The sequence below is a fragment of the Thalassophryne amazonica genome, chromosome 1 (genome assembly GCF_902500255.1).
Source record: "Thalassophryne amazonica chromosome 1, fThaAma1.1, whole genome shotgun sequence".
Taxonomy (NCBI): Eukaryota; Metazoa; Chordata; class Actinopteri; order Batrachoidiformes; family Batrachoididae; genus Thalassophryne; species Thalassophryne amazonica.
The window spans coordinates 16,946,477-16,974,384 of NC_047103.1; the positions used below are offsets into that span (position 1 = coordinate 16,946,477).

Sequence of the window (27,908 nt, forward strand, 5' to 3'; positions counted from 1 at the left end):
CTGATAAAATGGGAAGGAGTTCTAGCTGTTGTTACAATTTATGCATTCACTCCCTCCAGATAGTTCTGCGTTTGAAGAGGCCATATGACCCCTTTAAATTTAAAATCCGCTAAAGTGTCAAAGCAGATGTATAAATTAGTAAAAAATGCAAAATTGTGTCTATTGCTTCAAATAAAAAGATGTGACCACCTCAGTGGGTGTGTCCTTCAAAGCTCACACCACCTCAGTGGGCGTGTCACACAAAGGTCACACCACCTCAGAGGGCGTGTCCTTCAAAGGTCACACCACCTCAGTGGGCGTGTCACACAAAGGTCACACCACCTCAGAGGGCGTGTCCTTCAAAGCTCACACCACCTCAGTGGGTGTGTCCTACAAAGCTCACACCACCTCAGTGGGTGTGTCCCACAAAGCTCAGACCACCTCTGTGGGTGTGTCACCCAGAACAAGCCAAAACTGAGCTCTTCACTAAAACAGGCCATTTCAAGCCTTTGCGTGTGTTGCTCTTGCCACATTATTTGGCACTTATCTGCACAGATTTTTATTTTTACCACCCCAAAACTGTTGGTGGCGCTGTCGTATTCTTCTGTCCATCTTCCATTGCTGCCATTAACCTATATCGTTAACTATACTGGAGCAGCTGCACGTACTTTGAAACGTGTCACTTCCACAGTCCTGGAAATTCCGATACATCTGTTATTATTGTGTCCATCAGGATCATAATCAGCATCCTACTCGACACTTATTGGATAGTTCCAGTGCACCGCATACACAGTAATGGAGGAAATGCTTGCAAATATATGTTTTAGCCTGATGACGTGAATACTAGGGATACAACTTTTTTGCAACCCCATAGTCCTGCATTGTATTCCAATGAGCTTTTGCTAGAACACAATGAAAATCTATTTTTTTTTTCACCCATGACTAACTTTTAAATTTTTAAACTCTGTTAAGTTTGGGTGGATTTCCCAAAACTCGACCCCTGCTTGGATAATAAATTAAAAAGGGAAAAAGCATAATGACTCAGCAATACAATGTAATCACCACTGAATTTTTTTGCCCATATTCAAACAAGTTTTGCATAACAAACATGGGTTCATGGGTGAACCTTTATAAAGATGGCTCAAAAGTGAGGTCACTTTATTTACTTATGCATGAAAGCTCATTTAAATATGAAACAAGAAATTGTTTTTGAGGAAAAAAATTAATAAATTGTATCCCTAGTGAATACAGCTAGAATCTTCCAAAAGCCTTTAAAAACATTAAATTTGATGCCTTGAAATGAAGAAATGTAAAAGTGCCCTTTGAAGGAGTATTATAGAATGTCATGAAGTATATGCAATGTTACATGAATCAAATTTAAATACTTATTCACACCTGATTCACAAAAGAAATACTATTGAGAGAGATTGTTGATTTTCAGTTCAGTACATTTTTAATCTAATGCTACTAGTACTTGACAAATTAAGATGCACCTTTACTTTATTGTATTCTTGACTAAGACAGTAGAGTATTTAATTTATTTATCGTGATCAAGCACTTACTGTTTTTGGTAGGATGGATGAGTACGTGAAGTGTTAGGATGACGTCTCGGTGAACTGAACAGTATGATGTATGTGAAGAACTCATTTATGTCACTACACAGCAGCTGAGATATAACTTGTTAAACTGACCACTATTGTTAACGTTGTGCTGCAGGTGGAGCTGCTAAATGAATGCCAGATATTGTACAAGATCAATCAGGATGAAACGCTACACTTTCTGTAGCCAAAGAATGTTAGTCTAACTGCTAATAAAGTTAGCTGTGATGCAGTATCCTCTCTCCCTGTTTGATATGTAAAACACATTTTTGATTAATAAGTTGATTGAGAGGGGAAAACTTATATGCAGGTGCAAAAAAATTATAGGCTGTTCATCTACAATGATCTCCAATGCTTTAAAATGGACAAAAAAAAAAAAGACGCGTGGAAGAAAATGGAAAACCATCAAAATGGATAGAATAATAACCAGAATGGCACAGGCTCACCCACTGATCAGCTCCTGGATGATCAAAGACAGTCTGGAGTTACCTGTAAGTGCTGTGACAGACGCCTGGGTGAAGCTAATTTATTTGCAAGAATCCCCCGCAAAGTCCCTCTGTTAAATAAAAGATGTGCAGACGCGGTTACAATTTGCCAAAGAACACATCAACTGGCCTAAAGAGAAATGGAGGAATATTTTGTGGACTGATGAGAGTAAAATTGTTCTTTTTGGGTCCAACAGCTACAGACAGTCTGTGAGACGACCCCCAAACACTGAATTCAAGCCACAGTTCACAGTGAAGCATGGTGGTGCAAGCATCATGATATGGGCATGTTTCTCCTACTATGGTGTTGGGCCTATATATCACATACCAGGTATCATGGATCAGTTTGGATATGTCAAAATACTTGAAGAGGTCATGTTGCCTTATGCTGAAGAGGACATGCCCTTGAAATGGGTGTTTCAACAAGACAATGACCCCAAGCACACTACTAAATGAGCAAAATCTTGGTTCCAAACCAACAAAATGAATGCCTCGCAGATGTGAAGAAATCACAAAAAACTGTGGTTATATAACTAAATACTAGTTTAGTGATTCATAGGATTGCTAAAAAAGCAGTTTGAACATAATAGTTTTGAGTTTGTAGCGTCAACAGCAGATGCTACTATTATTGTGAACACCCCCTTTTCTACTTTTTTTACTACGTAATAGCCCAATTTCATAGCCTTAAGAGTGTGCATATCATGAATGCTTGGTCTTGTTGGATTTGTGAGAATCTACTGAATCTACTGGTACCTTGTTTCCCATATAACAATAAGAAATATACTCAGAACCTGGATTAATCTTTTTAGTCACATAGCACTACTACGTATTATTCTGAATACTACTGTATATCCCAAGGCCTGAGGACAGACTGATTAAACTGCTATCTTTGAGATCTAGAGACACCTGGGAAGATCTTATGAGGTCATGAGGTCCTTGGACAGATTTTTGGTGATTGTGATATCTATGAAGGTTTAGTAAGTCTTTAGGGTCCTGGTGGATGGATGGATAGCTTTATTATCATTGTCATTACAACAATGAGATTTTCACACTCACAATCCACAGACAAACAGCAATTAATCCACAATTATTACTTGTTTACCGTAATAATGGCTCACATTAGAATTAAGCCAACACATATACATTTGACATTGTTTATGTGCACTAAACTTGAAACAGTCTGTTTTCCAAATTGAGGCGATGTGAGTGTGTGGTAGCCGCTGCAACTGGATTTGCGCCACCGCCAGCTTGGGGGGAATGGGGACCTGCCACAGCTAAAAACTGCACAGCCCCCGCAGGAGAAAGGTGGCGTGAGCGGTGGCCGGGATGGGGTGTGTGTGATGGCGGGGGCAGGAAGGGGGGTGAAGGGAAAAATGGAGCATGCTTCCTGTCTTGATGTATGATTGTGAGACTTTGACTCTAACCTAATGTGATGACGGGATATCTATGTTACTTGGTATCTTTGGATGATCTTTGGTATGGGTACTACAGGAATGACTTTCTGTCACGTGAATGGTTAGGGGAGGTGATGGTCTAGTGGTTAAGGTGTTGGGCTTGAGTCCAGAAGATCATGGGTTCAAATCCCCGCCAGACTGGATAATCACTAAGGGCCCTTGGGCAAGACCTTTAATCCCATATTGCTCCCGGTGTGTAGTGAGCGCCTTGTATGGCAGCACCCTGACATCGGGGTGAATGTGAGGCATAATTGTAAAGCGCTTTGAGCGTCTGATGCAGATGGAAAAGCGCTATATAAATGCAGTCCATTTACTTGAGACAAAGATGAGAAGTACCACTTGCATTGTGAGGGAGTATCAGTTTCTACATTTTGGCTGTGTGGGGTTTCTCCATGCATGATCCAGCTCATAGGGCCCTGATTGGTGAGGAGCCCATTGTAGAAGGCCAATGGGATGCCTATGGCTCACTTGGCTGCAGCAATTAGATGCTTTTTTTTTACAGATGTGGGGATGGACTGGTGGTCTGCATAGGTACACTAGCACATTAACTTCATATTCTACTAATATAAGCAGCAGATTTGTCGTTGTTTGGTCATCTATGGTAGTGTCCTACAGCATCCTATACTCAACGTTCTTGAAATGGAGCAATACTTCCACCTGGTGGACATTACCAGTAATGCAGGTTCCACAAAGAGTTCAAGTACATATGTAGCGGTGGCCCTAGTGGTCACCAGAACAAAGCTTTGCAAAGAGACTCCTTTCAAACTACAATCTAACTTGAACCATGTCTGCTCCTAATTTCCATCATGTGTGTAATAAAATTAATCCTTGCAACAAGCCCAGTCATGGCCAGCAGCTGGTAGACTGGCATATGTGAAATTTACATGAAAAAAAAGACTTGCTTTTTGCATTAATATAGCATCAATCTTAACCACAGTTTAGTCATTCTATCCTAAATATTCTCTCTTGTTATATGAGGCTTTATTGGATGATAGCATTTATTGTTTTTTGACTTATGTTTACAAACTGGAGGGATAATGGACTCGTCTATCCACTGTGTATCAATAATTCAATTACTGTTTCATACCAATAATTTACTCGTATGTCGTAATTAAGACTTAACATACTATCATGTCATTATGAAAAACATTCTTATAATATTAATGATGTCAGTATCATGTAACCCATCATAATGATTTCGAGTAACATATCATAACACTTACTTCAGAACTATGACTTTATTTCCCATCTGAGTTAGTATCCGATAAATATGAGAAACATTCGCACAAAAATCATTTATATGACATATATCATGACTTTGCATGTAGAGAGTTATCATACTTATGAGAAACCTTAGAAGTGACTTGTTAGAACATAATTTTGATTCAGGATCTGACTGTTTTCAGAAAATACTCTCACTGAGCAGCATTTTTCAGGTTATATAGCAAAATTTTAAATTTCCGTGAGGCACATGAAGGCACCGCTATATTTGGGTGACGTCAGCATGGCTCCGCCCCTCTGTCAGACATGCCTACTCAGTTGTAGCGTCGTTAATTTCCACTCGTCTCTTGTTTATATTTTTACTAAAAAAAACGGAACGTTTATGGAGACGTGAGGGGACAGCACGAGCACAGGAACATCATAAAATACGTTTTCCCGTTTTTAAGGTACGTTCTCGGGTATTTGACACGGGATTTCCCCCCTCCTTTTGCCATTTGTACAGATAATTACAGTCATTAGCTTCCATCTTGGTGGGAGCTAATTAAAAACAGGAGAAATGGTTCACACTTTCCAACATGCTTTTAAAAAATATGTATGCATTACCCACCTGTAATCAATGAGGAGGGATATAGCCTACATTTTGTAATTAATAAAAAAAACAATTTTGTGTTTTTTCCCCAATATGTGAAGTTTATTTTCAATCAAGCGTAATTTCTATATGAGGCATTCAAGTTCTGTCAGTCCAGTCTGTTTAGGATTTGGCTGCTGCATCAGCATCATCATCGCCATGGAAACGTCCAGTTATTCCCACTCAAAACTATTATGCATATAAATTATTCGTCAGTTATGTCATTTATGCATTATTAACCTGTTCTATGTTGTGTTTTTGTTGTTAGCCAGTGGGCTACATGCTACTATGTGCAGAAGTCACTCAGTCATGTGACGTTTAAATTGTGATCAAGATAACTTCAGTTGCGCTGACCCCATTTCCACCAAACTCTGTATATGCCTTCTGCAGAAAAGCACCACTTGCTATTGCTAAGCTTATGTTGGGGAAAAACAACCTTTTCTGAAAAACCAGAAAATGTCAGGTTTCCCCCTCATGAATCCATAGGCAGTAGAAAGAGAACACAGAACAACAATAATTTGAATTTAAGTTAATCCTACCAGGTTTATTAAAACAGCAGAGCAGATCAGTCATCAAAAATCACTCATCTTTGTGCAAAAATGGGTTCAGAATGCATACACATCTTTAATAACGTCACAAAACGGATACCCACAGCATTGTGCAGCAAATGAACACTCTTATTTTCAAAAACATAGTTTTTAAACTTGCAGTCCAGAAATCTGTCCAGGCGAGGCTCCCAGTCCCACATGTCCACGGTCTGAGCACAAAAATGTAATAAATGTAATTCCATGATAGAAATGGCGAAAAAAGTTAGTCCATAAAGCAGGGCATTGTTGTTAATCCTTAGTCCTTCAATGTTGTGATGGAAACTGATCTGATAATCACCCTGGTAATTAATTACACAAATGTGTAATTAATTAATTAATTAATGTAGATCAGTGTTAAAGAGTCACTCTCTTCAGCTTGTTGTTTTCAGCTCCATATGAGAACAGGTCCACGAGTTCAGTTCACAGCAACGTTATTGTATTCCTCCAGACACTCTCAAGGTTGGCTTCAGATAAGAAATAACCCAGTCATTGTTTTGCCTCTGGGAGCAAAACTCTTTCACACAGTCAAAGTATGAGATCACTCACATTTTACAGATTACAGCAAGGAGCAATTCATTTTGAACAGTACAATCATTCAACTGTGCATTATTGATCAGCATAGTTCAAAGATGTACAAACCCTTTGATTATAAACAGAAGCAACAACAATATTATTTGCAGTACACATGTTGACCTCATGACCTTTGAACATATCATGAAACATCATTAAAATTCAGTAAGGTATATCTTATATATTATATTCCAATTCTAAGGTGGAACTATGCTAGAATACTAATGTATACAGTGGTGGCCACAGATAACCAAAAAATTAACTTTGATAACAGATAACTGAAAAGTTATCTTCGATAAAGATAAAACAATAAACCACCCAAAAATGTATCGGAAGTTACAGATAACCGATAGATAAATTCCAATATTACTTCTGACACATCTACAACTAGTAGTAGAACAAATTTAATAGCTTATAATAATACAAATAAAAACAGACCACAACAATGAGACCACACTTTTTTTTCAACATTCTGCTCCTGCTGGAAGCTCTTGTTTACTACAGAGCTCCCAGCACAGAGACACTCTAAGAGCAGCCATAAAGCCAACTCTATCAATTACAATGCTCAGGTCAGGCGCAGGTCTTGAAAAATAAAGTCATGCTGACTTATGGTTTTGATTATAAATAACATTAATACCGATAGAATAACTCCATTAATGTCAATTATGTCTTTTGTACAAAGTTAAAATATAACATATATCGTTTAATGTTGAATAATGCACTAATTCTGAGGTTTTGTAACAAACAGACAGATCGCAAAGGATTCTGGGTAAAAGTGCCTCTTTTTGGAGCGAGGCGGAGGGGAAGGCGAAGGGCTACAAATCCCTCCGTTTGGAGGGGTAGGAGGAGCTTACTGCTGTCTCTGAAAAAACAAACATGGCGCCGAAAGAGCCGCACAAATGAAGCGGCTTTCATTACAAATTACGCTGTTTAGAAAGTTATAACTTGCCAAAAAACTTTACAGGCAGTTGCGTGTCTGCTGCTGGATGCATGTTGCGTATTGTCGTTCTGAAGAATATCGTAACGTCGCTCGTGCGCTGCGTTATAATGCACATACACACGAACACTACGATAAGACACTTTTATATCTCACAACGGAGAAAATCATGATAAAAGTGTAAGCACGTTAATTTGTATGTTCATAAATCTTTGGATAATATCAATCCCTGCTGTTGGATTTCAAGGTCTGTAACGTGTGTGTATTTTGTAAACAAACGGAGCCCTGGACACACTCATCTAATAAGCTTTCAGGCAGAAAATGAAAAGTTTCATCAATGGGAATAAGTTTGAAAATATATACACACACATGTATATGTGTAACACATAACCTGACGTCCTAATCTGACATAACCGGGGTCAAAATAAATAAAACACTGCTATCTACTGGTTCCCACATGCTTAGTGAACACTACTGACCAGTAGATGGCAGTAGAGGCCTTGAAAACAAAATTCCAGATACAGTAATCCCTGTCTGCTACATTTAAAATGCGTGGAATTTAACAAACGCAAATAAAACCAACATCTATAAACGCAGAGAATATATTCAAGAGAGTTTTAGGCACTAGAGTTTAATGCTGTTGTCTGTGGAGCCTGAACAGAGTGTCTGAAATGCATTTGTCCTGTCATGATGTACTGAGATTACATCATCCTACCCAAAATGCATTGCGGGTCACAGGATGTGCTCACAAAACCTTAAAAATTAGCACATTACTTTAAAACTAAAACATATATCTGATATTTTATAAAACTTCAGACATGATAGTAATTTTAAATAACTTGTCCAAAATTTGCTTGGTTAAAATTTGAACCATAAGTTAAAAACGTATGCCTCTGGATGACTTAGGTGATATCGGCAATTTATTGGAATGGTATTAAAAGAAATGTGTTTTTTTCTTTTGGGGCTGTTTCTCTTTTGTTTGCAGAGGATTGCGATGCTTTTTATACAAGAGGCTCTTTTCTGTTAGCAAAGGTTATAGCTGTGCGTCTGTTACAAATTTTTTAACAGGTGAGTGCTAAACTAATTTTAAAAATGCTTGTCGCTGTTCAGCTTTGTTTATTTTGTTTATCGGTTTAAAAGTTATCGGTCAAAGATTAATCGGAAGATAATTGGTCCGATAATGGTTTTTATAGTTATCTAAAAAGATAATCCGATAAAGAAAACATTATCTTCAATAATTATCTGTTATCGGATTATTGGAAGTGTGCCCACCACTGAAGGTATATCTAAAAAGGAAGAGTAAAATAGAAGAGTAGAAAAGAGTACAGTAGAGCCACTTAGGTGCCTGGTCTTGAGAACCAGGGATGGTTATTGAAAAGCTTTTTTGTCCCATGGGAACTTTCCCTACCCACCCAAGCGGCTAAAGAAAAGTATATATAACAATAAATAATAAGACATAAGAAAGATAAGACATCATGTATATAACTATATTTAAATATTAAGGGTAATAAACAACATATACAACTAGGACTGCAAGCAGTCGTATATGGGCCCTTGTTCCGTGCGACCGCCTACCGAGGCCAGCGCGTCCCCTTGTGACCAGATGTGGGCATGTGCGTACAGGGGCAACTGTCATTACACATGTGAACTTCAAGTTAATCAGGCAAAGCATGAAGGAGTTATCATGACTTGATGATCCATGGCGAAGGGTCAAAATGGCGGCAAATCTAAAGGGGTCATATATTGACCTGATTGTGGCAGTGTGAGGATTAGCAATCTTGCAATTGCAGTAGTTATTGCAATATTCATCTTCTTTCTGTTCCTTTTTGTTCATGGGAAATGACATGAATGAATGAATAATTGAACTAATAAACAAGATTATTATTCATTTTCTTCCTTGATTTTATTGATGTGTCTACATTCATTTCATGAAATCTTTATTATGCAGTGGAATTACTTTAGATTAGATTTTAAACCCAGTTAAAAAAGACAGCAAAACATGCTGCAAAATAATAAAATAATTAATGTCTGAAAAGGAGTAGGGAGTAGTGTAGTGTAATCTTATCAAGTCCCACCCCTTTCTTTATATATCATCGATAACCTTTGTGATGTAACAGCTTTCCCATCCACAGCTTGATCAGTTTGCCAGACATAGACAGACAAAAGTAAATAAACCGTATAAAATTAGAACAATATGCAAATAAAATGTGAATAAAGAGTGAGTCCACATTTATGTTATATTTATGTTTGAAAATTCATTCTTGATTATTTTCACTGTCGTGTTACAGGTAGGTCACATGACCTGGTACCTGCTCGTTGGTCATCGTCCAGTTTTAGAGAGATGTCATCGGTTTGGCAGCAGGAGCTGTCACCTTATTCCCCCTGTGTGGAGATCGACTCCAGCTCTGTCAGGAGCAAAGAAAGGCAGAGCGCCCCTATGTGGCTGAAGCAGGAGCAAGATGACCTCCGTGTCATTAAGTGGGAGAACTTTCAAACAGGATCCACCACAGATGTGGTTCAGGACAACACCCCCAGCAGTGCCATGTCAGGTAAGAGCAACGTGATGGCTGCTGTCAACTTACATCATCAAAATGCCTTTTTCCAAACGTTTTCATAAGTCAGTGTAATAAAATGTAAAACTATTTTATATATGAATAATAGGTGGTGTTTTCTTAATATGGCCTTCATATATATATACAGGGTTCTACCTAGCGCAAACTTGCGTTACGGCCCGTTACGCTATAATTTTGGACCGTTACGCTTATTTTGGACCGTTACGATTTTCAATACAGCGCCTGTAATCATCCGTTTCTGCAGCGTGACTCCAGTTTGAAGCATGAATCGAAGCAATGCTTTGATTCAATGGCTCGTGGCTGTTTGAATCACTGCTCTTCAGAAGCGGTAAGTCTGCTATTTTGAGGGGTTAACCCTCTGAAAGCCATCAAAATATCATGAGTCACTTTTGTGTGGATTAAAGTCACTAACTGGGACTCTTGTTGCAGTCAAGAAACGAGAATGGTCCTTCCGTGCTTCAAACGCTGCGCGGCTTTCTGCTGAGACAGAGTCCGCTCGGAATTAATAACTTCAAAACGAATCTGTTGTGTGGGCCGCCAGAAGAGGAGGTACTGCTGGCCCACCACCAGAGGGCGCCCTGCCTGAAGTGCGGGCTTCAGGCACGAGAGGGCGCTGCCGCCTCAGGAACAAGCCGTGGTGACAGCTGTCACCCATCATCTATGACAGCTGTCACTAATCATCACATCTGGTATAAAAGCAGGAAGACACCTCCACCAAACTGCCGAGATATCATCTTCATCTGGAAGTAATATCCTCAGCCATTTGTGTTTCCTTATAAGCTGTTATTGTGAGTGTTTGCAGGAGTACCGGTCCGTTTAGTGGAGGCTGTGCAAGACGGCGCTCTTTTTCTTCTGAGGGACCGCTGCAAAGTGTTGAGTGGGAGGTGGAGGTGGAATTCCCACCAGGATTGTTACTGGGTGTTCACACACCCACCCTTTGACTGTCTTTTGCTTTCTGCCAGCAGTACCAGATCCGACACGCCGGGAAGGTGGCCACCTGGGGATTCCGGGACTTGGCGGCTCCAGTATTCCTCGGGTTCGGTGGTGGTGGAAATCGTGTGGTTCCGGTTCGTTTCCAGACGGGTGTCTCCTATCGTCGAGCCTGCCCACACGACACCTTTATTAATTGACTGTTGCACATTCTGAATCTGCTGTGTTTGGTTGTGTCATTCACAACAGTAAAGTGTTATAATTTGACTCCTTCCATTGTCCGTTCATTTACGCCCCCTGTTGTGGGTCCGTGTCACTACACTTTCCCAACAGGATATCTCGGCCAGCATCATGGACTCCGAGGGGCGTCACCAGGCTGTTGAACAACCAATGGGAGAGCAGGGTGCGCAGGCATCTGCAGGAGGCGTGATTGGTGAGCTGCAGCACATTCTCACCGCCTTTACGGCTCGCATGGATCAAATAGCCGAGCAAAACATCCTCCTGAACCGCAGGGTGGAGGCTCTCTCCGCGCAAGTGGTGGCGAGCGCTCAGGGCGCTGCTGCAGCTCCTCCTCCTGTCGATCCTGTGCTAGATATTAATGTTCCAGTGGTGGTTCAACAACCCCTCCCACCATCCCCTGAAGCATACATAAGCCCTCCTGAGCCGTACGGAGGTTGTGTGGAGACGTGCGCGGACTTTCTTATGCAGTGTTCGCTCGTCTTCGCACAGCGTCCCGTCATGTACGCGTCAGACGCAAGCAGAATAGCTTATGTGATTACTCTGCTTCGGAGAGAGGCACGCGCTTGGGCTACGGCGCTTTGGGAGCAAAATTCACGGCTCCTTCACACATACACTGGGTTTGTGAGGGAGTTCAGAACTGTGTTTGATCACCCTAACAGGGGAGAGACCGCTTCAACTGTGCTGCTGTCAATGAGACAGGGGCGCCGAAGCGCAGCTGCTTATGCAGTCGACTTCCGCATCGTGGCTGCGAGGTCCGGCTGGAATAACGCTGCGCTCCACGCCGCCTTTGTAAACGGACTGTCGTCAGTCCTAAAGGAGCACCTAGTGGCCAAGGATGAACCGCGGGAATTAGATGGGCTTATTGATCTCGTTATACGGTTAGACAATCGGTTGGAGGAACGCCGTCGGGAACAAGACGAAGGGCGTGGCCGGGCGCTCGCCGTCCATCTTCCTTCCGGGTCCGAGAAAGGTCCGCCCTTCCCACGCTCCCTGACCTCTACGTCCCGTGGGGCGACAGCTCCCCCTGCTGACGAAGCTATGGACACGAGCAGGGCCTCATTTAGACCACCTGATAGACAGAGGAGGTTTCCACGCGGGGCGTGTTTTGTTTGTGGCTCAATGGAGCATCAATTGAGCAACTGCCCCGAACGGTTAAAACTCCAACGCCCGCCCCTAGAGACTGGGCTTAGGGTGGGCCAAGAAATTCACGTGGGACACACACATATCGCCGCACGACTCCCAGTTACAATCCTTAGTGGGGATTTAACCCTTCAGGCCCCAGCACTGGTAGACACAGGGTCAGAAGGGAATCTGTTAGACAGCAGATGGGCCAGGGAGGTAGGGCTCCCTCTGGTGGCGCTACCTACACCATTGCAGGTGCGAGCACTAGATGGCACCCTACTCCCTTTAATCACACACAAGACACCACCAGTAACTCTGGTAGTGTCAGGGAATCATAGGGAGGAGATTGAGTTTTTCGTGACTCCTTCTACCTCCCGTGTGATTCTGGGGTTCCCCTGGATGATGAAACACAATCCCCGGATTGATTGGCCGTCCGGGGTGGTGGTACAGTGGAGCGAAACCTGCCATCGGATGTGTTTGGGATCCTCGGTTCCTCCCGGTTCCCAGGCTAAGGAGCAGGTCCGAGTTCCCCCCAATCTGTCGGCGGTGCCGGTTGAGTACCACGATCTTGCTGACGTTTTTAGCAAGGATCGGGCACTCACTCTTCCCCCGCACCGTCCATATGATTGTGCCATCGATTTGTTGCCAGGCGTGGAGTTCCCGTCCAGCAGGCTGTACAACCTCTCCCGACCTGAGCGCGAATCAATGGAGACCTACATCCGGGACTCCTTAGCTGCCGGGCTGATCCGTAACTCCACCTGTCCGATGGGAGCAGGTTTCTTTTTTGTGGGCAAAAAAGATGGCGGTCTTCGTCCATGCATTGATTATCGGGGGCTGAACGAGATCACGGTTCGCAACCGATACCCGTTGCCTTTGTTGGATTCAGTGTTCACCCCCCTGCATGGAGCCAAAATCTTCACAAAGTTGGATCTTAGGAACGCATACCACCTAGTTCGGATCCGGAAGGGAGACGAATGGAAGACGGCATTTAACACCCCGTTAGGTCATTTTGAGTACCTGGTTATGCCGTTCGGCCTCACTAACGCCCCCGCGACGTTCCAAGCTTTGGTTAATGACGTCTTGCGGGACTTCCTGCACCGATTCGTCTTCGTATATCTGGATGACATACTCATCTTTTCTCCGGACCCTGAGACCCATGTACGGCATGTACGTCAGGTCCTGCAGCGGTTGTTGGAGAACCGGTTGTTTGTGAAGGGGGAGAAGTGTGAGTTTCACCGCACTTCTTTGTCCTTCCTGGGGTTTATCATCTCCTCCAACTCCGTCGCCCCGGATCCGGCCAAGGTCGCAGCGGTGAGAGACTGGCCCCAACCTACAAGCCGTAGGAAGCTGCAACAGTTCCTCGGCTTCGCAAATTTCTACAGGAGGTTCATTAAGAGGTATAGTCAGGTAGTTAGCCCCCTGACGGCCCTGACCTCACCAAAAGTTCCCTTCACCTGGTCGGATCGGTGCGAAGCCGCGTTTAGGGAGTTGAAACGCCAGTTCTCGACTGCACCGGTCTTGGTGCAGCCCGATCCTGATCGCCAGTTTGTGGTTGAAGTGGACGCCTCTGACTCAGGGATAGGAGCCGTGCTATCCCAGAGCGGAGAAACCGATAAGGTTCTTCACCCGTGTGCCTATTTTTCCCGCAGGTTGACCCCAGCAGAGCGGAACTATGACGTGGGCAATCGAGAGCTCCTTGCGGTGAAAGAGGCTCTTGAGGAGTGGAGACACCTGCTGGAGGGAGCGTCAGTGCCTTTCACGGTTTTCACTGACCACTGGAACCTGGAGTATATCAGGACCGCCAAGCGACTGAACCCCAGGCAAGCCCGCTGGTCACTGTTTTTCGGCCGTTTTGACTTCCGGATCACCTACCGCCCCGGGACCAAAAACCAAAGATCGGACGCCCTGTCCCGGGTGCATGAACAGGAAGTCAAGACCGAGCTGTCGGATCCACCGGAACCCATTCTCCCGGAGTCCACTATCGTGGCTGCTCTGACCTGGGACGTGGAGAGGACCGTCCGGGAGGCCCTGGCACGGAGCCCGGATCCCGGAACAGGGCCGAAGAACAGACAATACGTCCCACCAGAAGCCAGAGCTGCCGTTCTGGACTTCTGTCACGGGTCCAAGCTCTCCTGCCACCCAGGGGTGCGTAGGACCGTGGCAGTGGTCCGGCAGCGCTTCTGGTGGGCGTCCCTGGAGACTAATGTCCGGGCTTACATCCAGGCCTGCACCACCTGCGCCAGGGGCAAGGCGGACCACCAGAAGGCACAGGGACTTCTACAGCCACTTCCTGTGCCTCACCGCCCCTGGTCCCACATCGGTCTGGATTTTGTCACAGGCCTCCCGCCGTCCCGGGGACACACCACCATACTCACGATAGTGGACCGTTTCTCCAAGGCGGCCCACTTCGTGGCCCTCCCGAAGCTCCCATCGGCCCAGGAGACGGCGGATCTCCTTGTCCACCATGTCGTCCGGCTGCATGGGATACCAACAGACATCGTTTCGGATCGCGGTCCCCAGTTCTCCTCGCAGGTGTGGAGAAGTTTCTGCCGGGAACTGGGGGCCACTGTAAGCCTCTCGTCTGGGTATCACCCGCAGACTAACGGACAGGTTGAACGGGCCAACCAGGAGTTGGAGCAGGCCCTCAGGTGCACGACCTCCGCACACCCGACGGCTTGGAGTGAACATCTGGCCTGGATCGAGTACGCTCATAACAGCCAGGTGTCCTCTGCCACCGGCCTCTCCCCGTTCGAGGTGTGTCTGGGGTACCAACCTCCAGGCCCACCTGCGGAGATGCCGTCGGGTGTGGCGCACCACCCGTTCGGCCTTGTTGAGGGCCCGGACGAGGGCTAAAGCCCATGCAGACCGTCGACGGTCCCCGGCCCCTACTTACCAGGAGGTGTGGCTTTCCACCAAGGACATTCCTCTCCAGGTCAAGTCCCCCAAATTGAAGGACCGCTTCAATGGACCCTTCCCCATCCTCAAGGTCCTCAGTCCTACCGCAGTGAGGCTCCAACTCCCGGCCTCACTGCGGATCCATCCGGTCTTTCATGTCTCCAGGATAAAACCGCATCACACCTCGCCCCTCTGTGCTCCCGGTCCAGCGCCGCCTCCTGCCCGTATTATCGACAGGGAGCCGGCTTGGACAGTTCGCCGTCTCTTGGACGTCCGTCGAATGGGCCGGGGTTTTCAGTATTTGGTGGACTGGGAGGGGTATGGACCCGAAGAACGCTCCTGGGTGAAGAGGAGCTTCATCCTGGACCCGGCCCTCCTGGCCGATTTCTATCATCACCACCCGGACAAGCCTGGTCGAGCGCCAGGAGGCGCCCGTTGAGGGGGGGGTCCTGTTGTGTGGGCCGCCAGAAGAGGAGGTACTGCTGGCCCACCACCACAGGGCGCCCTGCCTGAAGTGCGGGCTTCAGGCACGAGAGGGCGCTGCCGCCTCAGGAACAAGCCGTGGTGACAGCTGTCACCCATCATCCGTGACAGCTGTCACTAATCATCACATCTGGTATAAAAGCAGGAAGACACCTCCACCAAACTGCCGAGATATCATCTTCATCTGGAAGTAATATCCTCAGCCATTTGTGTTTCCTTATAAGCTGTTATTGTGAGTGTTTACGGGAGTACCGGTCCGTTTAGTGGAGGCTGTGCAAGACGGCGCTCTTTTTCTTCTGAGGGACCGCTGCAAAGTGTTGAGTGGGAGGTGGAGGTGGAATTCCCACCAGGATTGTTACTGGGTGTTCACACACCCACCCTTTGACTGTCTTTTGCTTTCTGCCAGCAGTACCAGATCCGACACGCCGGGAAGGTGGCCACCTGGGGATTCCGGGACTTGGCGGCTCCAGTATTCCTCGGGTTCAGTGGTGGTGGAAATCGTGTGGTTCCGGTTCGTTTCCAGACGGGCGTCTCCTATCGTCCAGCCTGCCCACACGACACCTTTATTAATTGACTGTTGCACATTCTGAATCTGCTGTGTTTGGTTGTGTCATTCACAACAGTAAAGTGTTATAATTTGACTCCTTCCATTGTCCGTTCATTTACGCCCCCTGTTGTGGGTCCGTGTCACTACACTTTCCCAACAGAATCGCCACTTTAAATAAAATGACACCTCTTAAAAACGTTGCAATACAGACAATAAACTACAATCGACTAAAACGTTTTTTCCTCCCAAAATGAGACGTCTTGCATTCTTTATAAACCTGACCTGCAGCACATCTGCAAGAGCTGCAGCTCATAGGTATGGAAATACATTCATGCCAATAATAATGTTTGAAAGGAAATGCTTTTGACAAAAACTAACAGATTTTATTTCTGTTTATGTCCAGAGATCAAGGATCCACCATGTAGAGTTTATTATGTCCAGAGTTTAAGGATCCAGTAACCAATTTCATATTTATTTAAGACTCAATAAAATGTTGTTCAATTTCAATTTAATCATCTTATAAAGTGCCAAATTACAACAAAAGCCGTCTCAAGGTGCCTCACACAGAACAGTTCAACATAAAAATTAAAATAAATAAATAAAAATAAAAAAATTCAAATACCTAATTAAAAACAGAAGTAAAAGAATAAAACATAAAATAAAAATTACTCATAAGAAAGAGAATAAAAAAATAGGTTTTAAGTCTTGACTTAAAAATGTCCACGAACTCCTAACTGAGGGCCATGTACTGGCTAGCCCAGAATGAGATTGCCCACTCAACAAACTTCCCCAGCCTTCTGGACATGATGAAGGGACTTGGGCTGTCATACCTGGCTTTTCCCCTTTGGGTACCCCTAGAATGGCTAATTTTTAGCTTGAATTTTAAAAAGCTTTCCCCCTTCCGCACCCCCCCGGTCGCTTCACTCCCTCGACATTACCACTACGCTAAAATTTTATCCTAGCTAGAACCCTGATATATATATATATGTATGTATATGTATATATATATATGTATGTGTGTATATGTATATATATATATATATGTATGTGTATATATGTATATGTATATATATGTATGTATATGTATGTATGTATATGTATATATATATGTATGTATATGTATGTATGTATATGTATATATATATGTATGTATATGTATATATATGTATATATATATGTATGTATATGTATGTATGTATATGTATATATATATGTATGTATATGTATATATATGTATGTATGTATGTGTATATATATATGTATGTATGTGTGTGTATATATATATATATATATATATATATATATATATATATATATATATATATATGTATGTATGTATGCTGATATATACATAAAAAGTAGCAATGATTCCAAACATTTTGTGATCTTGTGATCAAACCCTTTTGAGAAACTGTGATTGAGGCTTGATATATGTATTTTTTACAGTTTAAACATTAACTTTATTATAAATAACTATAAATGGAACCAATATTCAGCCAGTGTATGTCATGCTGTCATCATTTGGATGGGCACTTGACATGTTGCTTTGCTCAGCATTTTCTTAAAATAGACTTTTCCTCTATTTTGGTCCCGCCAGGCTGACGGCGTAGCAATCACTTGTTTATTGTAAAATGCCCACACTTATTGAAAGTGAATGACAGCAGATTGCTTTACCTTTATCATTTATAGCTAATGTGACCAAGGGGTGATGGGGATCCCAGCTATCCTCGACAGAATTGAAAACAGTGTTGTTGGTGTGTCCTCTGCTGTACAAACTACATAATGACACCATTTCAGCCAAAGTGTTTTTTCCATTGTTTATTCAATGAAATACTTTTTTTTTTTTTTTTTTTTGGAAATCCCACATTTATGATTCAGTTATTTCCAGTGTTGCAAATAAGTGATAGTTTGCTTGATGATGTTCCACAAACTAGACCTTCTTCTTGTATAATTCCAGTTTTCTCTGTTATACCTACAGTCAGTTGCTCATATATGTTTTTATTGAGGCAGGAGGGGTTCGTCCTATCAATCATAGTAGCCGTTTGCAGCAACAAGAGACAATGGCCACTATGCTGCCAGCTAGACAATCCGACTGCCAATTCAAGAAAAAAGGCAGCATGATGTCAGCTGGTTGTTCGCTCAAACAAAATAGTGCAAGATGGTGGAATACACTCCAAACAGCTGTATTTCTGCATGAATCTCATATGTTTGCTATTTTTTCTCAAATATTTTGTAAAGGTTAGTGTGAAATAAACACCTTTGAATCTAAAAATGCTGTTTTTGCAACCAAATAATACCTGTAAAGTGATTTTCAGGACATCTTAAGGGGATGTTAGCATGCTAACTACCAGTACAGGAACACCACTGTGAAAGACGTTGGCCTGAAAGAAATCAAGTGAATTTTGGTTCCATTAAGCAGTCAGACACGGAGGAAGAAAATTATGGCATTGTCGGGTTTTCCCGTCCTTTATAATCTATCATTAAACATTGTGCACGTTAACGGCAAGTAACCACGAGCTGACCAACAAGCGACAAACAGCAACTGCTTGTTGTCGTCATTTGTAGCTAATGTGACCATAGCATTACTCAGCGTGGGATTTTTATGCTCACTGGGTTTTGTGGCCAAAGATTTATAAAATCTGCACATAGTAAAACTGACGGTGTGGCCGTCTTTTGTTTAATTAGCTGCCTCACACACAGAGAGTCTTCCTCCGAGAGTCCTGCTGACCATCACCAGGCTGCAGTGCATGCTGGAGAGCAAACAGGAACGCATCATCGCACTGGAGAGGCAGGTGGAGGACCTGATGCAGGACCGCAAGTTCCTGAGAAGCCAGATTGAGAACCTCACAAGCAATCGCTCTGTGGCAAATTTTGCGTCACCCACTCCAGTGACTGAAGGTCAGTGCCTGAAGTGAAGTCGCAGAACGTTCTTGATGCTTTACTGGGTTCTCTTCTCATTCCTGTCTATTTTTCACTGACCGCACAGCTCCTAAACCAAGCAGGATGCAGCAGTCTGAAAACAAATCTCGAAAGAGAGAGCGGGCCTCATCGAGCTCCTCTGCGAGCAGTGACAGTGGTTCAGAAGCTTCCGACTCCTCAGAAGTTTCAGCCGCCTCGAGTGAACAGAAAAGGAAAAAACATCACAAGGACAAGAAAAAAGGAAAGAAAGGGAAAGACTACAGCAGGAAGAGAGGTAATCATATGTCCCAGCAACGTCTGCAGGTTTTGTTTCCACCCAGTCCCCTAAAGGTGACTTCAATCATCAGCACTGGTTTGAGTCGAGGGATCATACATCTCCAGAGGTGATAAGCTGAAAAGCAAACCTGCAGTACAGACTGTTGGTCCTCAAGCTGTGTGGAGTTGCCTGTTGCTGATCAAGATGCTTTAAGCGAGTTATGACCAGAAATTTAAAACCTTGGCGCAAACACATTTGACCATCATAAATGCATTCACCATTTTTTCAACATTTACCAGATGAATCAGTAATTGTCAAAATATATACTGTTGTAATAAGAGGACCTCATAGTCTAAAAATTAAGTGTTAAATTGTCAATATTAAAGCATTATTAACCGAGCAAGCAAGGCTAATAATTCGCTTATTATATGGCTATTATATACATAAACACACAAGCTTACAGTATCACCTGAAAATGAAAGCTGCTGGCGGTTTTGGGCTCTTAGTCAGAGATATTCGCTTCACTTCCATGAAGAACTTGCTAATCTATGCTAATACATGGTCTGGTCGTTAGCTGGCAAGCTTTCAGTCTATTTATGTCCGACTTGGTTATTCGAATTGCATTTTTAGCTTTCTGGTTTATAACAAATGGGATCCATGTTTCAAACCGATTGTCACAGTAAGCGGTCGAATTTGGGAAAATATCGGACCGGAAATCAGCCAATCAGCGTGTGTAGCATTGCAGCCATATAATAATATTTAATAATTCTATGCTAATGTGGAACCATTACTGTATTGGTCTGAATATAAGTTGAAGTTGTTTTTTTTTTCTGGAAATGCATTTGAAAATGTGGATTGTGCTCTATTCTCTGACTGCACTTTTATGAGTACATACAAAACAGTTGGTGGAGTCAGAAATCCTTGGAAAATGCATATGCACCTCTTGCACTACTTTTTATTAACAGTCACACACCACAGTCCACAACAGTCGAAAGTCCCTCTGTGAGATATAATTTACACTCATGGTGTCAAGTATTGCTTCTCTGCATTTTAAGGCATAAAAAGAATTTTCACCAGCACCTTATAATTTTATTTGTTAGCCTTTAAGTAGGGGATTCATAATGTATTACCAATACAATCAAAATTCGCATTGTCTCTAAAAAATAATAAAAAATTCCCCTGAAGGGTAAATCTTCAAAAGAACACATGCGACCAATACAGTCTGAATATCAAATATCACAGTAAATTGTTGTGTGGGCCGCTGAAGAGGAGGTACTGCTGGCCCACCACCACCAGATGGCGTCCTGCTTGAATTGTGGGCTTCAAGCATGGCGTCATAGCAACCGGGAGCGACAGCTGTCACTCGTCATCAGCACCAGCTGTCACTCATCCACATCACATCACCACCACCATCAAGGCCGGACTGCAACTCCACCTCCCCGCCAAGAAATCAGCTACCTTGGAGGTAATTTTCTCTGCTGAAGTAAAACATTGAGTAATAGTCTGAACTTCTTTGCAGCCGTTTTCCTGTGGTGTTGCCTTATCTGTGGGATTGGCGTTTGGTGTGATCAGCGACAGCTTCGCTTCACACCCCAACCAGATAAGTGGTTAGACAGGAGCTGCACGAGTGTGTGCTTGGAGGTGGAGGTGCTCCCTCCCAAAAGAACACAGACGGTGGGATTACTGAGTGTGCGTACTCACACTCATCAAAACTGTTTCTGTTCTCTGCCAGCAGTACCAGGTCTGACAGCTGGAGACGGTGGCCAACTGGGGCTCCAGGACTTGGCGGCTCCGGTGTTCTTCAGATCCATTGGCGGTGAAGGCCGTGTGGGATCCAGCTCGGTTCAGGACGGATGTCTCCTATCCTCAAGCCTGCCCACACGTCACTCAACATTTAATTGTCTGTGGTACCAAAACTGTATTTGTCTTGTATTCTGTTGTGCACTTCACAACATGAAATTGTTACTGTTTGGCTTATCCATTGTCCGTTCATTTAACGCCCCCTGTTGTGGGTCCGTGTTCCTATACCTTCACAACAGGATTTCTTGGCCAGCGTCATGGATCCCGAGGGGCGTCAACCATCGCTTGAACAGCCAATGGAAGAGCGAGGTGCACAGGCATCAGCAGGAGGCGTGTTAGGTGAGCTGCAGCAAATCTTGACCGCTTTCACTGCTCGGTTGGACTTAGTCACCAAGCAGAATGTGATTCTCAGTCGGAGGATGGAGGCTCTCACCGCCCAGGTGGAAGCGCATGCCCAGGGCGCTGCTGCAGCACCTCCTCCTGCTGACCGAATGCCAGAAACAGACGTTCCACTGGTCGTTCAACGAACCCCCCCACCTTCCCCTGAAGCATACATAAGCCCTCCGGAGCCATACGGAGGCTGTGTTGAGACGTGCGCGGACTTCTTGATGCAGTGCTCACTCGTCTTTTCACAGCGTCCCGTCATGTACGCGTCAGACGCCAGCCGGGTGGCTTACGTTATAAATTTGCTTCGAGGAGATGCACGCGCCTGGGCTACGGTGCTCTGATAGCAGAATTCCCGGCTCCTAACGACATATACTGGGTTTGTGAGGGAGTTCCGACAGGTGTTCGACCACCCTCATAGAGGCGAGACCGCTTCAAGCGTGCTGCTGTCAATAAGACAGGGTCGTCGGAGCGCAGCTAAGTATGCAGTCGACTTCCACAATGCGGCAGCGCGAGCCGGCTGGAATGCTGATGAGCTCCGCGCCGCCTTTGTAAACGGACTGTCTCTGGTCCTTAAGGAGCACCTGGTGGCGAAGGACGAGCCGCGAGATTTAGACGGGCTTATCGACCTGGTTATACGGTTAGACAACCGATTAACAGAACACAGACGGGAGCTAGACGAAGGGCGTGGTCAGGCACAAGCCGTCCCTCTCCCTCCCGGGTCCGAAAAGGAGCCGTCTTCCCCACGCTCCACAGCCAGGGTACTCCACGTGACAACAGCTCCCCCTGCTGACGTTGCTATGGAAACGAGCAGGGCCAAAAGGCGATCAGATCAGAGACAAAGGAGGCTGGTCCGTGGGGAGTGTTTTCTCTGCAGCTCAACCGAGCACACACAGAAAAATGCCCCAAACGGTCAATACAGCAGCACTCGTCCTTAGAGACTGGGCTAAGGGTGGGTCATAATACCCATGCGGGGAGACCCCGAAAATCTGCACGCATCCCAGTCACGATCCTGAGTGGGGATCTAACCCTTCACGCCCCAGCACTGGTGGACACGGGGTCGGAGGGGAATCTGCTGGACAGCAGATGGGCAAGGGAAGTCGGGCTCCCTCTAGTGGCTCTACCTTCACCTTTGAAGGTACGGGCACTAGATGGCACCCTTCTTCCATTAATCACACACCAGACACAGCCAGTGACATTGGTGGTGTCTGGTAATCACAGGGAGGAGATTGTGTTTTATGTAACACCTTCTACCTCCCGTGTGATATTGGGTTATCCTGGGATGATAAAACACAATCCCCGGATTGATTGGCCGTCTGGGGTTGTGGCTCAGTGGAGCGAAACCTGCCACCGGGAATGTCTCGGATCCTCGGTTCCGCCTGGTGTGACAGCTAGTGAGGAGGTTAAAGTCCCCCCCAATCTGACGGCGGTGCCAAGTGAGTACCAAGATCTTGCTGACGTTTTCAGCAAAGATCTGGCGCTCACACTTCCCCAGCACCGTCCGTACGATTGTACCATTGATTTGATCCCGGGCGTTGAGTACCCGTCCAGCAGGCTGTACAACCTCTCACGTCCTGAGCGAGAATCAGTGGAGACCTACATCCGGGACTCATTAGCTGCCGGGCTGATCCGGAACTCCACCTCCCCGATGGGTGCTGGTTTCTTTTTTGTGGGCAAGAAAGACGGCGGACTCCGTACATACATTGATTACAGGGGGCTGAACGAAATCACGGTTCGCAACCGATACCCTCTGCCCCTGTTAGATTCAGTGTTCAGGCCCCTGCATGGAGCCCAAATTTTCACAAAACTGGATCTTAGGAATGCGTACCACCTGGTTCGGATCCGGAAGGGAGACAAATGGAAGACGGCATTTAACACCCCGTTAGGTCACTTTGAGTACCTGGTCATGTCGTTCGGCCTCACAAATGCCCCCACGACATTCCAAGCTTTGGTAAACGATGTCTTGCGGGACTTCCTGCATCGGTTTGTCTTCGTATATCTAGATGATATACTCATCTTTTCCCCGGATCCTGAGACTCATGTTACGCATGTACATCAGGTCCTGCAGCGGTTGTTGGAGAACCGGCTGTTTGTGAAGGGCGAGACGTGCGAGTTCCACCGTACTTCTTTGTCCTTCCTGGGGTTCATCATCTCCTCAAACTCCGTTGCACCCGATCCGGCCAAGGTAGCGGCGGTGAGAGTCTGGCCCCAACCAACAAACCGTAGGAAACTGCAACAGTTCCTCGGTTTTGCTAATTTTTACCGGAGGTTCATCAAGGGCTATAGTCAGGTGGTTAGTCCCCTGACAGCCCTGACCTCCACAAAAGTCCCCTTCACCTGGTCGGATCGGTACGAAGCCGCGTTTAGGGAGTTGAAACGCCGTTTCTCGACTGCGCCAGTTCTGGTGCAGCCCGATCCAAGTCGCCAGTTTATAGTCGAAGTGGACGCCTCTGACTCAGGGATAGGAGCCGTGCTGTCCCAGAGCAGGGAGTCCGACAAGGTTCTCCACGCTTGTGCCTATTTTTCCCGCAGGTTGACCCCGGCTGAAAGGAACTATGACGTCGGCAGTCTGGAACTTCTTGCGGTGAAGGAGGCTCTGGAGGAGTGGAGACACCTGTTGGAAGGAGCTTCGGAGCCATTCACGGTTTTCACAGACCATCGGAACCTGGAGTACATCCGGACCGCCAAGCGTCTGAACCCCAGGCAAGCCCGCTGGTCACTGTTCTTCGGGCGTTTTGACTTTCGGATCACATACCGCCCCGGGACGAAGAACCAACGGTCTGACGCCCTGTCCCGGGTGCACGAAGAGGAAGTCAGGACCGAGCTGTCAGACCAGACCGAAACCATCATCCCCGAGTCCACTGTCGTGGCCACCCTCACCTGGGACGTGGAGAAGACCGTCCGGGAGGCCCTGACACGGAACTCGGACCCGGGGATCGGCTCCAAGGACAGACTGTACGTCCCACCAGAAGCCAGAGCTGCAGTCCTGGACTTCTGTCACGGTTCCAAACTCTCCTGCCATCCAGGGTTGCGAAAAACCATGGCAGTTGTCCGGCAGCGCTTCTGGTGGGCGTCTCTGGAAGCCGACGTCCGGGAGTACGTCCAGGCCTGCACCACCTGCGCCAGGGGCAACGCGGACCACCAAAAGACCCAGGGTCTCCTCCAGCCTTTGCCCGTGCCTCATCGCCCCTGGTCTCACATCGGCCTGGACTTCGTCACGGGCCTCCCGCCGTCCCAGGGCAAGACAACCATCCTCACGATAGTGGACCGGTTCTCCAAGGCGGCCCACTTCGTGGCCCTCCTGAAGCTCCCGACAGCCCAGGAGACTGCAGACCTCCTGGTACACCATGTCGTGCGTCTGCATGGGATTCCATCGGACATTGTCTCAGACTGTGGTCCTCAGTTCTCCTCCCAGGTCTGGAGGAGTTTCTGCAGGGAACTGGGGGCCACCGTAAGCCTCATGTCCAGGTACCACCCCCAGACGAACGGGCAGGCAGAGCGGACGAATCAGGAATTGGAGCAGGCCCTCCACTGCGTGACCTCCACGCACCCGACAGCCTGGAGTGACCATCGAGATATGTTTGGGGTACCAGCCCCCATTATTTCCGTTGGTGGAGGGAGAGGTCGGGGTGCCCTCGGTCCAGGCCCATCTGAGAAGGTGCTGTCGGGTGTGGCGTACCGCCCGCTCTGCCCTGCTCAAAGCCCGGACGAGGGCTAAGGCCCATGCAGACTGCCGGCGTGCCCCGGCCCCTACGTATCAGCCCGGGCAGGCGGTTTAGCTATCCACAAAAGACATTCCCCTACAAGTGGAATCCCAAAAACTAAAGGACAGATTTATCGGACCCTTCACCATCCTAAAAGTCCTCAGCCCTGCCGCAGTGAAGCTGAAGCTGCCAGCTTCACTGCGAATACATCCGGTTTTTCATGTGTCAAGACTCAAACCCTGCCACTCCTCTCCCCTCTGTGCCCCCGGACCGGCGCCGCCGCCTGCCCGGATCATTGACGGGGAGCCGGCTTGGACTGTGCGCCGGCTCCTGGACGTCCTTCGGAAGGGCCGGGGGTTCCAGTATTTGGTGGACTGGGAGGGGTATGGACCCGAAGAACGCTCCTGGGTGAAGAGGAGCTTCATCCTGGACCCGGCCCTCCTGGCCGACTTCTACCGGCGGCACTCGGACAAGCCTGGTTGGGCGCCAGGAGGCGACCGTTGGGGGGGAGTCCTGTTGTGTGGGCCGCTGAAGAGGAGGTACTGCTGGCCCACCAGCACCAGATGGCGCCCTGCTTGAAGTGCGGGCTTCAAGCACGAGAGGGCATCATAGCAACCGGGAGTGACAGCTGTCACTCGTCATCAGCACCAGCTGTCACTCATCCACATCACATCACCACCACCATAAAGGCCGGACTGCAACTCCACCTCCCCGCCAAGAAATCAGCTACCTTGGAGGTAATTTTCTCTGCTGAAGTAAAACATTGAGTAATAGTCTGAACTTCTTTGCAGCCGTTTTCCTGTGGTGTTGCCTTATCTGTGGGATTGGCGTTTGGTATGATCAGCGACGACTTCGCTTCACACCCCAACCAGATAAGTGGTTAGACAGGAGCTGCACGAGTGTGTGATTGGAGGTGGAGGTGCTCCCTCCCAAAAGAACACAGACGGTGGGATTACTGAGTGTGCGTACTCACACTCATCAAAACTGTTTCTGTTCTCTGCCAGCAGTACCAGGTCTGACAGCTGGAGACGGTGGCCACCTGGGGCTCCAGGACTTGGCGGCTCCGGTGTTCTTCAGATCCGTTGGCGGTGAAGGCCATGTGGGATCTGGCTCAGTTCAGGACGGATGTCTCCTATCCTCAAGCCTGCCCACATGTCACTCAACATTTAATTGTCTGTGGTACCAAAACTGTATTTGTCTGTATTCCGTTGTGCACTTCACAACATTAAATTGTTACAGTTTGGCTTATCCATTGTCCTTTCATTTAACGCCTCCTGTTGTGGGTCCGTGTTCCTACACCTTCACAACAGTAAATCACAGTTATTTACAGTCCTGCCCCTGTGCGTTTGTACTTTAGAGTGAACTCCCTTCCGACTACAGGTACCAGCACAAAGCAGCTGTTTCCCCCCAGTAATTTTATTTTGACAGTGGACTCACATTTTTGCTGCTCAAGCTGCATCAGGAGAGATTTTTTTCTTAAGATGTAGAGCAACTTAATCAACCACATCATGCATGTTTTACTTCTTTATTGTCCTGCGAATAAATGTTCCAGCAGCTCCTCCTGTGGAGTCATGTTGCATAATAACTCCTCGCAAGGGTCCAAGCACCTATCGCAGTACCTGGAGTGGGAGAACCCTGTTGTATTTGCGTAGATGGCTGTAAAACCATAAAAAAATGTTAAATCCTTTTTAAATCCTACTTTCCTCACCCCTTCACAGGGATCTCTGTGGAATGTTTAGGAATTGATATTTGAAAAGTCCTGCATTCACAAAAAGTCCTGCCTGTGGAGATTGACTTGATCTTAAGAGCCAAAGTCGGGCCGTTTTCACTGATACTTCAATAATGTTTATTGTACTGCTGCTTTATAAAATGTAGTGTTTTGTTTATATCTCAGTGGGTTTTTATTAGCATCATTTTCAAATAAAAGCATTTTCATTTTCACAAAAACGATTGTGTCCACAGAAAGTGTTTTTCTAAAAATATATCATAGGGAATTGGAGGGGGTGCTTACAATCAGGGTCGTCTTACATTCAGGCCAATACAATACTCTGCTTTGGTCACGCCTGGAATTATTTCAAACATTTTCTTTGTCATCGATTATATCCTCCAGCTACTGGCGTCCAGTATGTCATCCACCGATATAAACAAGTGCTGTCTGCCTTCATCAAGAAGAAAAGCATGAGTGAAGCCTTTCGCCACCTTGGAATTGACCGCAACACCATTGCCAACACGGCTTCAATCGCAGAGCTCCATCTTGCTGGCGAAGATATGATCCCCTTGGTGGGCATGTTTCGCCAAGGAGAAGAGACTCTGGTCAGCTACGCCCAACGATGCACCATGATCATTGACAGCGATGCCGCACTGGCCAGGAGAATAGACCAGATGAAAGCCAACGGCGAACTCCTGCCCATCTCAGGGAAACGACCCAGGGTGATGCATTCTCACATGCAGTCACTTGGTGGCACTACAGAAAGCATTTTAATTGGTTGATGGAGACAAGGTAGTGAGTTTGAGGATGGGACATAGTACTTTCGCAAAATAAAGTCCCTTTGTTTGGACTCTAATAGGAACTGCCGGACTTCGTTTGTTTTTATCT

General features: G+C 46.0%; 1 protein-coding gene across 1 annotated transcript; it reads left to right on the forward strand.

Annotated features, from left to right (window-relative positions):
* The first annotated feature begins 5,036 nt into the window (after positions 1-5,036).
* Positions 5,037-27,877, forward strand: LOC117506743 (coiled-coil domain-containing protein 106-like). Its single transcript, XM_034166325.1, has 5 exons — positions 5,037-5,183; positions 9,748-10,008; positions 18,935-19,147; positions 19,236-19,442; positions 27,423-27,877. The coding sequence occupies exons 2-5, from the start codon at positions 9,801-9,803 to the stop codon at positions 27,800-27,802; spliced, it is 1,008 nt and encodes a 335-aa protein (XP_034022216.1). The 5' UTR covers positions 5,037-5,183; positions 9,748-9,800; the 3' UTR covers positions 27,803-27,877.
* The last annotated feature ends 31 nt before the right edge of the window (positions 27,878-27,908 follow it).

Bases quoted from the DNA above. Each gene is read 5' to 3' on its own strand.
- LOC117506743 (XM_034166325.1), top strand. From the start codon at position 9,801: ATGTCATCGGTTTGGCAGCAGGAGCTGTCACCTTATTCCCCCTGTGTG. The intron at 10,009-18,934 runs GTAAGAGCAACG...TTGTTTAATTAG, and splicing joins CCCCAGCAGTGCCATGTCAG to CTGCCTCACACACAGAGAGT. The intron at 19,443-27,422 runs GTAATCATATGT...TATATCCTCCAG, and splicing joins AGACTACAGCAGGAAGAGAG to CTACTGGCGTCCAGTATGTC.